At 42.7% G+C, this 16158-nt stretch overlaps 1 protein-coding gene across 1 annotated transcript in view; it reads left to right on the forward strand.

The window, feature by feature from the left end:
- LOC147895838 (sister chromatid cohesion protein PDS5 homolog A-like) overlaps positions 1-16158 on the forward strand; it is a 130480-nt gene that overhangs the window by 94728 nt on the left and 19594 nt on the right. The window contains exons 20-25 of the mRNA XM_087382347.1: positions 15-220; positions 361-508; positions 8030-8173; positions 8247-8330; positions 10005-10766; positions 10957-11000. Of these exons, the coding sequence (XP_087238473.1) occupies positions 15-220; positions 361-508; positions 8030-8173; positions 8247-8330; positions 10005-10766; positions 10957-11000 (1388 nt within the window). The remainder of the gene's footprint in view (positions 1-14; positions 221-360; positions 509-8029; positions 8174-8246; positions 8331-10004; positions 10767-10956; positions 11001-16158) is intronic.

The following is a 16158-nucleotide window of genomic DNA, read 5'->3' on the forward strand; positions in this document are numbered from 1 at the left end:
TATGCACTTTGCAGGCTAAGCATTATCTGACAGAGTTTGTTGAAGTTTGTCGCCGTGAAGCAAGGATGCAGCAAAATTTTTCTGCAGCCCAGAATGATATATCTTTGATCACACACAACCCGGATTATGTGCTAACGTATCTTGTCCATGTTCTTGCACACCATCCCTCTTTTCCGGATTCGGATTCAAAGACTGCTGATGTATATGAGCCCTTCTACAGGTACTGATATGCACTTGTAATTGAAAACTGGGTATGGCTTTTTCTTTTTCTTTTTTTTGGGGGGAGGGAGGGGGGGGGGGAGAAACTGGGTATGACTGCCTTTTGAAGGTTTGTTAATATGTTTTTTTTGTGTCTTTCAGGATCTTACTGTTTTATCTTCGATCCTTGGTGCATCAAGATCATGAGGGTTTGGGGAAAAGGGATGTTGCTGATAATTTACCAGCGATTTTTGCCATTTTTCATGCAGTTAAAAAAGCTGAGGACGCTGTGGAGGAAAACAAAACTGAAGTAAGATTTCCTGTGAACATGTAGTATTCTCTCTGTAGCCATTCAGATTTTGTTATGTGTTCCTGCATATGGATTTTAATGTGTCTGAAGCTCTTAGAAATATGAAAGTGGACAGATGTCTGCTTTTATTTGCAAAGCCATAGCAGTACGCGTCTTACACAAGAGGCATAAGGGGTGAAAGTTTGGGACGCCTCTTAGCCATGAGAGGCAATAAGTAATTAAAATAAAATGTTGATTTTATTGTTACTATTACTATTGTTATTATTACTATTACCATTGTTGATTTTATTTAAAATGAAATAAATAGACAAAATTTTAGTACCATTGTTGATTTTATTAGTACTATTACTATTCTTTATGTTATTTTGTCTGTGTTTTTTGTTTTTTGTTTTTTTTTTTTGGGGGGGGGGTTGGGATGGAGCTAGGGTATTGCTGTCAGTAAGTAGTTAAATAACCCAGGTCAGATCATTTCATACATTGTATAGGCACTTCCGATCGCTCCAAACATACACATTGCCCGCACATTGATGTGCTTATGCTCCTAGCCTTTCTAGCTCTTCCTCCTCTCTTCACGGCATTTTTTTCACTCCAAATCCTCTCTATTGCTCAAGGTGGTGGTCTCATGCTTACGCTTATCCATGTTCAGTCCTCCATGCACCCATGTTCTCAATTTATGTGATGAGTAATGAGTCATCTCATATGTGAGATATATCAGCTCTCAGTTGTGTAATATGTACTGAATGTTAAACTTCTTTGGCCTCGGCTGTCATGGCTCAAGGAATGTTAAAGCTCTGTATTGTAGGCATATCAACCATGGTTACGTTACCGTAAAAAGATCAACGACCCAGATACTAGTAGGCAGTACAAGTTAGGGGAGTACATTTTTGGCATAGTGAAAGATGCCATTCTTGATGTTGGGCCTGATAATGTGATGCAGGTGTGCATGGACAATGCATCTAACTGTGCGCGAGCATGAGAATTGGTAGAGGAAGAGTGGCTCCATATTTTCTATACTAGATGCGCATGCCATTGCCTTGAGCTCTTGTTTGAGTACATTTGACAGCTTGCATGGGAGAAGCCAATGTTGGCACATGCCAACATGATTGTGTCTCGGGCTAGTATTGTATAAAACTTTCAGCAAGAAGGAATTGGTGAAACCTGCATAAACTTGGCTAGCAAACTTGTTGGATAAGAGAGTCTATAATGGATTATGCCACATGGTTGTGAGTGATGAGTATTCTAGGAAGAAGTGTCACACACTGTAAAAGCTGTCTTCCATTGTACTAGGTGTTTCATTCTCCTATTCTGCCACATGGTTGTGAGTGATGAGTATTCTAGGAAGAAGTGTCACACACTGTAAAAGCACAATAGGTGTCTTCCATTGTACTAGGTGTTTCATTCTCCTATTCTGCAGGTCCTTCGTTTGGCTGATAGGGAAGTGGCTACCATGGGGCTTGTATATGCTTTCTGATCTAATGGTGGAGAAGTAACAAACTATGGATGGAATAGACCCATCAAAGTTGGCTGATATCAAAGCCTTGTGTGTTCATAGGTGGGATATGATGCACTCTCCATTGTACGCGGCAGCTTTTGTTCTCTATCCTATTTGGAGAGGGAAAAAATCCAGAGGGTGACAAGGAGGTGCATGATGAGTGGATGGATGTTATAGAGCGGTACATGAAGTTTGATGTTGAGAGGAAGGTCGACTTAGTTGATGAGTTAGATATTTACCTGTCCATTTCAGGCACATTTGCTCGGGTAATTGTGAAGGAGGATGCACCAAGGGGTGAATTGTTGGGAGAAATTTGGGGCTCACACTCCAAATTTTCAGCAGTTGGCCATTTGAGTTCTCTCGCAAGATACATGTGCTTCTCCTTGTGAGAGGAATTGGAGCACATTCTCGCTTATCCATACCAAAAGGAGGAATAAGCTAAAAGTTGAGAAAACAGCTTTATGTTTTGACTTTTTGTGGCTAAATAATAAAGATCATGACATCGATTCTAAAAAGAAAAGATACACAAAGGTAGTAAGTGTTGAAGATGTTTGCTCTTGGATATATTTTCTCTTAGATAATCTTTACATACAATAGGTGATTCTTTGTTTCAACAAACAATAGGAATCCCTATGGGCACTAATTGTGCTGTCTTTTTAGCTTGTGCTTTTGGAGAGGGAATCTATCCTTGTGACTCTCGTGAACTGAACTGCACTTCGAGAGGGCTGAATAGCCCGTTTTTCTTTTAGTTTCAAAAGAGAGTTTGATTGTATGCATGTGCTTTCTAAATTAGGAATGCAATTTTGCATCTTTGTTGTAAGGGATCGGTTGAGTTTTTTATGTTTTACATAATTCATTCCTTCTGTAAATTCTTTCTTTTGTTCTTGCATGAGAGAGAGAGAGAGAGAGAGAGAGAGAGAGAGAGATTTTATTCATGTTTTTTGGAAGATTTTGTTTCTTGATTTGCTTGTTTATTTTTGCTTAGTCACCTTCTTCGTTTCTTCTTACTTTCTTGTTTTCTTTCTCGTTTGTTTTTTTGACATATTTTAGTAAAGCACTTGGTTTGCCCAAGAGACTCTGCGGGTCTTTAGAAACCCAGTATAGTTGCTTATGCTTGGGCACTGATGACGACGTAAGTGTTGCTTTGCTTGCTAAGTATGTCTTCCTTTTGTTTTCCAAAATTTTTTGTTACCTCTTTTTTTCTCCTCTTTCGTTTTCTCTTTTATTTTTTGTGTATGTTTTCTAGACTTTAGAACAAAAAAAATTCTAAATTTGTACGATTGGATATATTCAAAGGTATATATAATACGCTGCTTCAAACAATATAGAAAAATTAGTATACATTTATATCTCATCTACAAAATCAAGAAAAGGGGCTTTGAGAAGATAGAAGTGACCTTGGAAATTATCAACAAGGAGAAGGATGATGAGAGGCTGCTTGCTTTGCAAGAGACGACAGAGGGAGAAGAGGAGATTCCAGCCCCTCTTGTTATAGGAAGGATGGATGTTGGAGTTCCATGTCGAGGCAGATGAGGATGATACTGATTAGGATGAGAATGATGATGAGGGCACTGATGCTGATGACTGGAAAGAGGATGAGGATAAGGATGCAGCGTGTTGTGATGCATTTCAGCTTTATTTTCCTATTGTGGCAGCATGTAGGCTACCAGCTTGACCACCTTTTGTTATATGATGTTTTACCTTTGATGTTTTTGTGTAGTACCTACATGCTGTTTTTAATTTTCTAATATCTACTACCTGCTACCTACTATGTATCAAAATTCAGATGACTTTGATCCTTGGACTCTTTCATGAATCATGACTTTAAATTAGATACAAGTTTGAAGTTTGAGATTGAAAGTTTTGTTGCTTTCTATCAATTAAATGTGTACAATGTATATTTTTCTAAAAAAAAAACAAGAAACAAAATTAGGGTCATGTATCATTCGGCTGAACCATATGCTCTTCATACTTCCGTACCTGTATGATGTACGCGTATGGTAACGTATGGAAAAACTCATGCAGGCATAGACCGTCTTTAAAACTTAAGGAGTTGCAATCAAGCTTCTAGATGATCAGTTGTTTGCTGTGGATCTATCTGAAATTGACTGTGTTGACTATCTTTCACGTTTTCCCTCCCCAGACCGAAGTCAGGGTATTGCAATAAAGCTTCTAGACACTCAGTTCTTTGTTATGGATCTATCTAAAATCGAGTGCGATGAGATGTCACGTTTCTCAACATATGCCTCTATTGGTTCTTAGCCCTCGTATGCCCCTCTAGGTTGGTTAGGACTGTAGTCAACCCTAAGGTTGACTACTCTTTCGTTGACTTTGGGGCCTATATAAGCCACATGTACTTTGTGCATATCCATTTGCAAGTACTCTTCGTTTCCTTTAGTTGTTATTTGCTCTTTTGCATTCCACTTGGAATCCATTTCTCCTCGCACCCAACAACATACGTATGCAGAAAACGCATGTATTTTTACCAGACTTCCATAGCCATGATGTCCCAATCTGTCATGCCATCAGAAATTATAGATTCATCTACTGCAGTGTTTTCTTTAGCAGCCCCTTTGTGATAAACATCAAGATGGTACAGCCCTTGGGAAAGTTTTTGATATTCTTATCATGCCGGTAGTCATACACGGCACAATGATAACCGTAAAAATCATTCTGAAGCCATTTGCAGAGATTAGATTCTTTTTTATACCCTGAACATATGACACTTCAAGAAGAGTAACTACATTTCTGGAAACTGAATTGACTTGAACTTGGCTAATTCATGGGATAAGGTGCGTTACTGGCACATGTGACACTGCGTCCTTTAAGTGCATTTTCCAAGGACTGAAATAACTTTTTGCAGGAGGTGATGTGCTTGGAAGAACGACTATCAAAATACCAATCAGATATAGAATCTGAAATTGATAAGCTGCAGCATGCTTCGACCGGGTTGTAGTGACATGTGACAACAAATGCCTGCTCATCATGAGCCAAATTTGCTGTCTCATGGCTGTGCTCATGAGTAGTAGGAGCTTTTGTAACTGCAAGTCCTTGCTGCTGCCTGAAGCACTGCACTTCTAAGACTTGGAGATGTCATGTCCAGGTTCTCGTAATAGTTGCATCTCTTTTTCTCTTGCCATTAGGGTGGCTAGAAGAAGATGAGCTACCAGAAGTAGGTTTGGGCTTGTTGAAAATCCCCCCTGCTCCCCTCCCGCCCTCCTTTCTTTCCTTTGCCTTTGTAAACCATGGCAAAGGCTTGGGCTGCAGTAATGGAGGCAGTCCTATTTGGTGTTCCTACTGCAAGGGAAAGGTGACAAGCTGATCGAAGGTGTAGTGGTTGGGGTTACCCATGGCCATTAGCCTCAACATTGTAGCGAAGACCTGACAAGAATCAGGAAGGTCAGTTGACGCAGTGGACACAAATTGAGAATCTGGCACAACCTTGACGTAGGTATTCACGCTGTCCCCTTCTTCCATCTTAACATTGTCCAATTGCCTGCGCAACTAGGCAAACCTTGGCTTTGCTTGAAAGCCTTGCGAAGGCTCAATGAATTGGGACTATGTGCTCAGTTGTAGGGAAGGTCTCCCAAATGCAACTTGTAATCATTTCACTGTGAAATATAAAGAAATACCGAAAGGGGCGCCACAGTGTTTGGGGCCAATCGGGTGCACTTGTCTATGTTTGTTGAGCAGGGGCATTCTAGCCTCCATCCCTTTTTCAGTGGTTTTGTTTGTGAACAAATGGGTAAATGCCAAATGGTGATCATGCAATGGTTAATGGTTGTAAATAAGTGCTGAAGTGATTAAAGGTTTAGTTCCACTGCCCTCTGAGTGATTAGAGGCCGGTTTCATGTCCCAAGTGGACTAAATGTCGTAACTGGCCTACAAGGCCATATTAGGGCCAAAGAGGCAGCTAGACTCCTCCAATGATGCATGAATATCGGCCAACCAATGCCTCAACCAAACACACTTGACTGTGTTTGTGAAAGCTGTCCTAATCCCACCTCCTCCGGTCAGGAGTAACTGGTGCTTGAGCTTGTGCTTGCCCCATTAGTATTGGCCTCGAGTATCCCACCTCCTCTACTCAAGAGACTGGTGCTTGAGCTTGTGCTTGCCACTGGGGCAGCTTGTTGTTGCCTCCCCCCCAACTCCCTTTACCCCCCCCCCCCCCCCCGGCCCCCCAATGCTATGGAATTCCCACTTTCAAAGCCAATACTTGGCTTGAGGATCCACCTTAAAAAATTGCCACAGGACTCCCTCGTTGGGATGTGTGCAATCTTAGAAGCTCTTCCCAAAACTCAGCCAATGCGTGGCTCAACAAGGCTTATACCCACCGAATTCTGAACGTATGAAGAGTGAGCAGCAAAATCTTTCAAAACCACTCCAAACAATGAATGAAAATTGCTCTCCACGCAATATATGTCTCCCCTAAATAGCCAACACACAGCCTAAGCAAAAACAGAGGTTAAACACCTCAAATGAGAGCTGTAACAGCAAATATAGAACTGCACTTGCACTAAGGGTGCAAATGTCAGCTCTCAGATGATCCATCAGCCACAAAACAGAGCTGGATCAGCTCAAAACAAGAGCAAACTGAGAGGTTAAACACCTCAAATGAGAGCTGTAACAGCAAAATACAGAACTACTTGTACTAAGGGTGCAAATATCAGCCCACAACCAACAAAACAGAGCTGGATCAGCTTAAAACAAGAGCAAACTGAGTGAATGCTTCAGAAAACCGTGCGGCCAGCTCCAAAAATCCTTCCAGATGAGGTGAGATGTTCTAAGACAGGTTCAGCCTGTCAAAAAAGAGGATGACCAGCTTGGAATGCATGCAGCAGTGAAGTTTAGGCTGACCTGCCTCAGAAGTGCCTCAAAAACAGTAAAAACAGGTTTGCCTTGCTTCAAAAAGCTGCCAGAATGGGGCACCTATAACTGGACCAGCAAATTGAAGCTAACAAGTCGACCACAGCTCTGAGAATGCCTTGAAAAAGTAGCCCCTCTAGAATGAGTCACCTATTCTGATGGAAGCTGCTGGAGCTTTCCAAAGTTGAAAAACAGGCGCTGACAGCCAAAGCGAGATCTGGCTTCACTTTCTTCATGACAAAAGTCGAGGTTTCCACCATAGAATCGCTCCATGGGTGCTGGGGAGCCCGCTCCAATACCAAACGTCAGAAATATAGCGAGAGAACGAGAGAGAATGGAGCTGAAGGAAGCTAAACTGAAATGAATTGCCTTGTGAAGTTTCAGTTGAACTCATCCAGTTGCACCAGCCAGGGCGACATGACATACGGAGGATTCCGTTCCGCTCCAGTCTTTTTTTTTCTTTTCATTGTCATACCCAGATGTATTTGATTATGTATGATCAGACTTAGGATTCAGCACGGGTGATGATGCTCGTTTTAGTAGCGCCACCCTTAACTGTGATTTGTATCAGGTTTTCTTTCAGCTTCATAGACCAATCGAATTTCTTTCTTTCTTTCTTTCTCCTCGTCCTTGGCTTTCTGCCTAGCCTTGAAGTTTTGAAGATTTAAATCTGGAGTCTTCTTGATACTCAACCGCCAGCGTCACAAACTTTCCTCTAATCCTCTCTTTTTCTTCCTTTAAATCCCTTGAGGTCTTTTTCCCTTTGATATCTCTTTTAGATATTCTTCTGGATCTGTTTGTACTGGAATCAGATCCCAAGTCTTCTCGGCCTTTGAACTTTCTCGAGTATTTCCTATCTGCTAATCTTGTCCCCTAGGCATGAGTTTTCTCTATTGATTGAATTTTCTGAAAGGTCATGCTAATTTTTCTTATTTGGTTGATATTTGACATCTGATCCCCCCCCAAAATTGTTAATGCTTTATGCATATTCTTTGCTTCTGAATCTTCTCTTGAACCTTCTAGCATGAAAAATTAAAGAGAAAATATGTCTTATAAAATCATGCTTCATTGCTGGACTGGATTACTTCCAGTCACCCTTTTTATAAATGCTCTAGACACACAGTGTAATTGACTTAGATTATTTGTGTCTTGTTGGTTTACAGTATCTGCACACTGTCTGTGATCTCGGCATCGCCATCACAAAAGAGCTTGGGCGGAACAAATTACATTCTGAAACATACCCTGGGTTGATACCTTTACCTGTTTCATTTTACAAAATGAAAGATGATGATGCTGACTTATGCAAGGTACATAAACTTTGACATTGTCTTTTTGTCAAATTGAAGCACATGGAGCTCTCAAACCTCATTCGTTATACAGGTGGATGGGAGTAATCTGCCAGCATGCCTGATTGATGGCGATGCCCTGTCTCAATTCTGGTCCAGAGGATCTCGATTTGGGCAGGTAGATACTGCTGTTTTCATTTCCTTAGACCTGAGATACGTTGAATGTTATATCCTCGAGAAGTGAAAGTCAGCTGCTTAAGGTTGCTTGCTGTCTGTATTTATTATGCTGATCAAGATTGCTCAGGAGTTTTCAGTGTTGATCAATGAGGGGACTATAATGTTTTTTACAAATAAATATCTAAAACAGTAGCATACAAACTCAGGTTCTTGCATCCAGCATGTTTGCGAGTGCACCCATAAACATGCACACGTGCATGAATAGAAGTCCATACAAACCCTTCATGGAAAACTAAAAGCTTATGCATGCATATTTAAATAGATGTTTGCAAAAAAGCTTGCTCACTTTCATACATCGACATTCAAATATTGATGCATGCGGGCGCATGCGTGTGTGCATCATCCAGTTTTGCATATCCATATATGAATCCATTCACATCCCGTAGTTTTGCTATGAGCAGGTGTTATCACAGTGGTATGCAACTGATGTGACTCGTTGATAATATTGGTGTGGATGCGCATTGCCAAACCAGCTAATTATTGATATGCATGATGCAATTGATGTGTTTGGACCCTGTACCAAAGTGTCAAAAACTGCTCTGCCGTGTGCGTATGTGCGAGACTGCATACTTACATATGGTTCTGGTGTGTCTTTATCTCTGTACGCACCCGAGACTGCACTGGTGTGCATATGTGCATATACTTACGAGACTGTATACTTATGCCCGCACACGTGCGTGCATCATCCAGTTTTGCATATCCATATATGAATCCATTCACATCCCGTAGTTTTGCTATGAGCAGGTGTTATCACAGTGGTATGCAACCGATGTGACTCGTTGATAGTATTGGTGTGGATGTCCATTGCCAAACCAGCTAATTATTGATATGCATGATGCAAGTGATGTGTTTGGACCCTGTACCAAAGTGTCAAGAACTGCTCTGCCGTGTGTGTATGTGCATTTACTTACGAGACTGCATACTTACATATGGTTCTGGTGTGTCTATCTCTGTACGCACCCGAGACTGCACTGGTGTGCATATGTGCATATACTTACGAGACTGTATACTTGTATATGCTCTGGTGTGTCTTTATCTGTGTAAGTAGAGATATGCATGTGCACGGACCTGCATATATGTGTTCATGTGTGCATACACGTGAGCACAATGTGTTCTCAAAAAATGAAGCCATAGTCTTGAACGGTCAGTTTATTTGTGAATAGCATACTAAGCATGCCAATTTGTATGTGGACATGAGACATTGATATTTGATTTAGCATAGAGTTTTATAAAAATGGCCAGGTGCACTTTGAAGATTTTAACCAAAAAGGAAAGCAGTGGCTTGTGATTGCTTCTTAAGGACAGTATATATGCTAATTTGAATACATGTAGGCTAATCTAAGCATTTCACTAATTCTCCAAATGAAATGTTTTGCTCCAATTTGTATTGTTTTACAGCAGGGATGCTTCTTTGAGCTCCATTATTGAAAGCTTCTCACCTATTTATTTTCTGCCTTAAGCTGCAGTAAAATAGGGAGCTTACCATTCAGTGTGTGAGGATTGTGTCTACTAAAAAGGAAATTTAAACTGTGCCTACCTTATCTTACTGAATGCTGCATATTGTGGCTGCTCACAAGTCATGATGATAGCATTTTTGTTGTTGATTTTATTGCAGCTACCATCTTTGGGTTCTAATCAGCACTCAAGAAAGGTGAAACGGGAAGTAGAGGAGGGCTCATTTTCAGACCATGGGGAAGGTAATGATGCAAGAGACCAGGTTGAAAAACAGACTAAGGCTCATGACTTAGAAGACCAGGATACCATAGAAATTCCAAAAGGCTCTAAGACTTCCTACGGTCGGCATAAGTCACAGCAAATGAAGATATTTGCTGATTCCAAGAGGGGCCAAATGGATTCAGGGAGTGGAGTGAAACTGAGTGCATCTCCAGAGAATGGATCTGTGAGGGGCGCAAAGGATAAAAGTAGTAACGTGACTGGTCAAGACATGCAATTACAGCATACTCTGGTAGTGGAAAATGGATTAAAATCTACGAGAACTACAAGAAGCCAAGCTATGGGTGCACGCATTGTGTTGGGAAGCAAGGCAGCGAAATCTGTACAGTCTAGTCCTGAATCGGAAAAACAAGATAATGAGCCTGTGTTGAAACGGAAAAGCATAGCAAAACAGTTGAAACTTGACAGGCAGTTAAGTCCAATGAAAGGTGATGGAGCTGGTACATCAGAACTGAAGCAGAGGACAATGCCAGAAGGTGTCAGCACAAGGGCCACCAGTAGAGGTCAAAGGGAAGCCGAAGTTAATGCAGAAACTGGGAGCAGGGACAACCTTTGTAATCAACCTCATGTGTCACCAGTTGTCGAGGAAGATAAACATCCACGAACGAGGTCAAGAACAACAGTTACTGCATCTGATGCTGAGGTACTGAACAATCTATAGGCATAGGATATGTTAAATAAGATGCAAGATATGTTTGAGTTTGATTTGGAAATGACGAAGATGTTTTAGAGAGCTGTTTTACAAAGGTATATTCTCCACAATTTCTATGCTTGAGTAGTCGGGAAAATACACAAAAAGCTTTGTACAATGCCTCACCTATGCCTGTGTGCAGATGCTGTCCGATTTGCAATCAAGCCAGGCATCCCCTGCAAGCAAGTAAGTTTCAAACCATGTATTTTCTTTGCAGCAATTGTAAACACCTGATTCATATTTTCACGTTACCACCCTTATTGGTGCATGAACCCAATCACTTTATTTTCAATGTAGTTTACACAGACGCTTTTCTAAGTGAGTGTGCTAAGGAATGTCCGATAATGCATTCAAGTGGCTTTGCTTACAAATTCTATTGCTCATTTTGGCTGGTTTTCACCTTCAGCCCTGATGGAGGATCACAACATAGCCTGTTATTGCAGCCCTGAAATTATATCCTTATCAATGGCGAATGTAGACAACTCTAATAAGATAATGCCAAGATTTCTCTCAGATTTTACGAGCATATCCTAGGATGACCACAACTTGAAGGCATGGGAAACTATTGGGACCACCATACTAAACAAATACTCACAAAGCAACCACTTTGGTAGTAAAAAATGCCAAATGATGCCTAGGTTGGTAGAATGTAAAGGAGACTTGACTCCAGTTTTCAAGAGATGATAACTCTTTAATTCTTACGACAAACATGTGCTCAAAAGCCTAGTAAATGGCTCTCTTGCACCTTTTTGGTGCCAAATGCAAGACTAGAAGTCATCTTTTCTTTCTTGTTGATTTGAGGTAGAGTAGAAGACAAAGCCGTGGTAGTTGAGATCGAGAGCCCTGACAAGACCAAGACAGAGGGAAGGCTAAGGTTAAGTGCTTCTTTTGCGAGGAAGAAGGCCAGGCCAAGATTGAATACAAGCTCTTGCAGTAGCATATTAAGCTGTCTCGCAATAACTTTGAACGGCGCGAGGTGGACCCAGATGTGGAGTGCCGCTTGTCCTCATGAAAGTACTTGAACATTGGCCAATGCAAATGTTGTAACTCGCCCAGCTATTGAGCAACCGAGGGCATAACCCCATAACTTGAAGGAGCAGATAGAAGTTGCAGCCAAGATCGCACAGGAATTGAAGGTCAAAGTCCTAGCGATTGAGTTTGAGCCAGGATGTAGTACTGGAGGATATCCAAGCAAAGAAACCTGCAGGCCTTCCTAATCTATGGTTGTTTTGCAAGGCTTTGGGGTCCTGGTAGAACTTGCATTACTCTAGCGGATGACCTCATGGCCCTATGGCTAAATTTTGTAACCCATAGTTCGATAATAAAGACAAGCAACTATTACTTAGAATGATTGTTGATCTTTTTTCTTTTATAACTTTATGGAAGTTGATTTAATGTTAAATGAGCTCGTCAAACTTTATGGAAGTTGATTTAATCTTAAATGAGCTCCTCAAACTTCAATGTACAGGGCTCATTCCATGGATTTGGAATGTCGTCCAATATACTGTAGATGTACCGGCATAGGCCCACTAGCCACCTACTAGCGTCATTTATGAAGGTCATATAGTAGCGACTAAAGTTACTGGCATGGGACCGCACAAATCTGAATGCAACAAATCTAGGATCTTAGTGGCACGCTAACCACGATGTGAGAATGAGCGTTGAGTGTGCTTGCCAAAAACACATGCTTCACAAGTGCCTAACCGCAGGTGATCATGAAAATGCAAGCCTTGCACCAAATCATGAGAATGTATGTGCTTAATATTCTTTAAACTTGTGTGTGCAAGACGTAGATGCCATAGATTTGTGTTACAGTCAGCTCGCGACCGGCAAGGGCAAACCATCACTCATCACCCCCCCTTACTCTGAACTGGGTGGTCAATACCATCAACAAAGTAAAAGACAATACATTCAGCGACCGGCAAGGGCAAACCATCACTCATCACCCCCCCTTACTCTGAACTGGGTGGTCAATACCATCAACCAAAGTAAAAGACAATACATTCATTTTTGGGGCACAACCCAGGGCAGAGTACTTGTTATTGACTCCAAATACATTCAGTTTAGAGGGACAACTCAAGGCTGAGAAGCTTTATTGACTCAACACAAACACACATAGTATAGGGGGCCTAGAATGCCCAATGGTCCTCGTCCTCAAGAGAGAGGCCATGAACCTCTATTGTAACTGCATGTATCTCCTCTGGGGCTCTTCAAGCTCAGCTTTTTGTTCAACAAGGAGATTGGCATGGTGCTTCTCTTGTTCTCGTTCCTTCTTGTTGAAGCAGTGAGCCTCAATGTGTCCTTTCATCTTTTTCAATCCATCTGCTGGTGGAAGCAAATGCTTGATCACTAGGAGATGCAAGAGAGACTTCCTTATTACTGGTTCACGGCAAAGCAAAGAGTAATTTTTCTATTCCTGAGGGATTTCGAGAGTCTCTTCCAAAATGAGTTCTCTAGATAATTTTTTTTTTGAAAATTCCCCCAATGAGGTGCTGTGGTGTTAGAATTATTATTATATTCGAGCAGTGACCAATGTAATGTAATAAGTAGGTTAGGGGCACTTTTTCCTCATTAATGGTTAGTGAAGGATAGGGTTTTGTAACTTAGACAAAACCTTTCCCTCTTGTTGTATTCAGTCACTTCATCTATTGCAATTTGACGTTCAGCTCTCTTGCTCTCTCTCTCTCTCTCTCTCTCTCTCTCTCTCTCCACAGGTTTTGCCAGGACAGGGGATTGACCGTAAACCTTGGCAAGACCAAGGTTATGGTTTTCAACACCTCTGATCGTATCTACAGCACGGATGAGTTTTGCTTCACTTATGACGGACAGCCCATTGAGCTTGTTAGAGAGTACACTTATTTGGGGGCAGTTTTCAGGGGACCGATCTTTACCATGACATATGCAGCACGAGATAGGATTAGTAAAGGGTATGCTTCGTTGGCTCATCTTGAGCGTCAGTGTTTTCAGTCCCACTTTCAGCATCCCGATACGAAATCTCTGCTATTTGACACATTGGTGAGACCAGCTGCGATGTATGCAGCTCCTTTCTGGGCAGGAGACCTTGGTGCTGCAGATTGGAGACGAGTAGAGAGGTTACAGATCATCATGTTCTCTCGGCTCATTAGGGCCAAGGCTACAGTTCCGCACGAGATCATGCTAGCAGAGTTTGGAGCTACTCCCCTTGCATTGGATGCAGCGTTTCAGTCGGTCATGTATTTGCACAGGGTTAGGGAGTTTGGAGACTCAGCAGCAGGCAGAGCTCGGTTGCCATGGTTAGCACTTGCATCTTCTATGGAGTTGGCACGATCTGGGGCCCGATACTGCTGGTACTTCAGACTCACTAGGTGGCTCACATCTCTTGGACTAGACATGGATAGACTGCCTCCCTTCCGATACAGCATAGATGCCCCTCATCTCGAGTTGACTCGCCACGAGCTTAGTCAGGTCACGAGAGCAGACTTGCTGCAGCTTCATACGTACTGCACTTGGATTTATCCCACGCAGCTTCCGACGAAGATGGCCACATATCGTGACCACTTCCTTCGGATCTCAGAGGATGGACTTGTCATTCCACCAGGCTACAATCCACATGTCCCACTCACTGAGGATTGCCCTTGGCCAGCTTAGAGTCTCTTCGCATCAGCTCGAGATAGAGGCTGGTAGGATGCGACGCATGGAGGATGGACGGCGTCCAGGCCGAGAGACCAGGATCTGCCCTTGTTGCACCATGGGAGAGGTGGAGTCAGAGGAGCACTTCATTTGCAGATGCCCGCTATATTATGAGATCAGAGGGAGATTCCACTGTCTCTTCACGGATGGCTTTGGACCTCTCTCACGAGTGATGGATTATGAGGATCAGCATTGCCTAGCTCTTTGTGTCAGGGAGGCCACTATGCTTCGACGACACTACCTCAGAGACCATCAGCACAGACCGGAGCGTGATAGAGCCCAGCCCGATAGAGCTCAGACACACGCTATACCAGATGACAGGTATCAGGAGGAGCACGAGGAGGTTAGAGCTCACACAGGACACATGCCTCCACCCTGTGGATGTACATATGAGATGGTTTGTAGACGCCGCAGGATCTTGTTACATAGGGGACGTACTCGCCGCTTCATCTCCAGACGATCCAGGATGATGGCAGCTTTTCGGAGGAGACTTACTCATGGAGATCTCGCCCTACCAGCCGCTCACCTCACTTTTGCTCAGATTTGTACTCTCATAGCAGGAGGCAGAGTCGATGGACAGGATTCCAGTATTATTTTGGTTCTCAGACTCCGTGATACATGGACTTGTATCTTTGCATTGACATATTGTACTCATCCCCCCATTTTGCACCCAGGGGCGGTTTCCTTGCATCTAGCTTACTTTGTATTTAGGCTCGGATTTGACATTATGTACTTTCACTTGCATTGTATTGCGTAGCACTTAGATGATATTCGACGATGCCTCGTCTTTGTGGCACGTTGATTTTGTGCTATCGTACGCAGAGTTCTTGATGTCGCATGGGCCCATTTTGGCCTTTAGTGGACAATAATACACTTTCTTTCTTTCTTTCTTTCTCTCTCTCTCTCTCTCTCTCTCTCTTTGTCTAACATTTGGTATCAGAGCAGCAAGACCCTGCTCCTAGCTTCCGGCCTAGCTCCTGGCTCCCAGCTCCCAGCCCGTTACACCCAGCCTGCACCCAGCCCAAGCTGCACTTCGCTCACCTTGCTCACCTTGATTATCTCCGTACAATCTGTACGGACGATTCCATACAGCCATAGTTGATTGTTCCGTACAGTGGAATCCGTCGTACATCCAACGCCAATCTGCTCGTTCGTACATTCTGCGTGCAACCCATTCGTACAAGTGCTGTTGTCTGTACACTGCAGTACAACGGCGTACATCTGTACAGCAGTCTCCATCTGTACATCATTGCAGTCTCCATCCGTACGTGCGTTGTCTTTTGAACAGTGTTGCTACGTACAGGTACATGCATTGTATCTACGTCGTACAATAACCGTACCGTACCAGTAGTAACAGTTCAGCGCCATACGTCTGCAGTCTGTACAACTATTTGATGTCCGTACTTGTTTCGTACATGTGACGCCGTACAACGTACAGTTGTCCGTACAGACGCGAGGTGCACGTGCCCGTATAGCCGTACTAGATTGTACAGCCGTCCATTGCGTCAGCAACCGTACAACTGTACGTCGTCGTCCGTACAATCCCAACTCATTTGGTGGATTCTATTCGTAGCACGAACTCCTCTGACGTACAGGTGCAGGTTCAGTTAGCGGGTGTTTTTCTTTGCATTGAGCCATTGTTTGGCTTTGTATTCAAGGAGTTCAGTGGGCAATT

This window comes from Dipteris shenzhenensis, chromosome 12, assembly GCF_047967505.1.
Source record: "Dipteris shenzhenensis isolate YYH24624 ecotype China chromosome 12, Dip_SZ_1.0, whole genome shotgun sequence".
NCBI lineage: Eukaryota > Viridiplantae > Streptophyta > Polypodiopsida > Gleicheniales > Dipteridaceae > Dipteris > Dipteris shenzhenensis.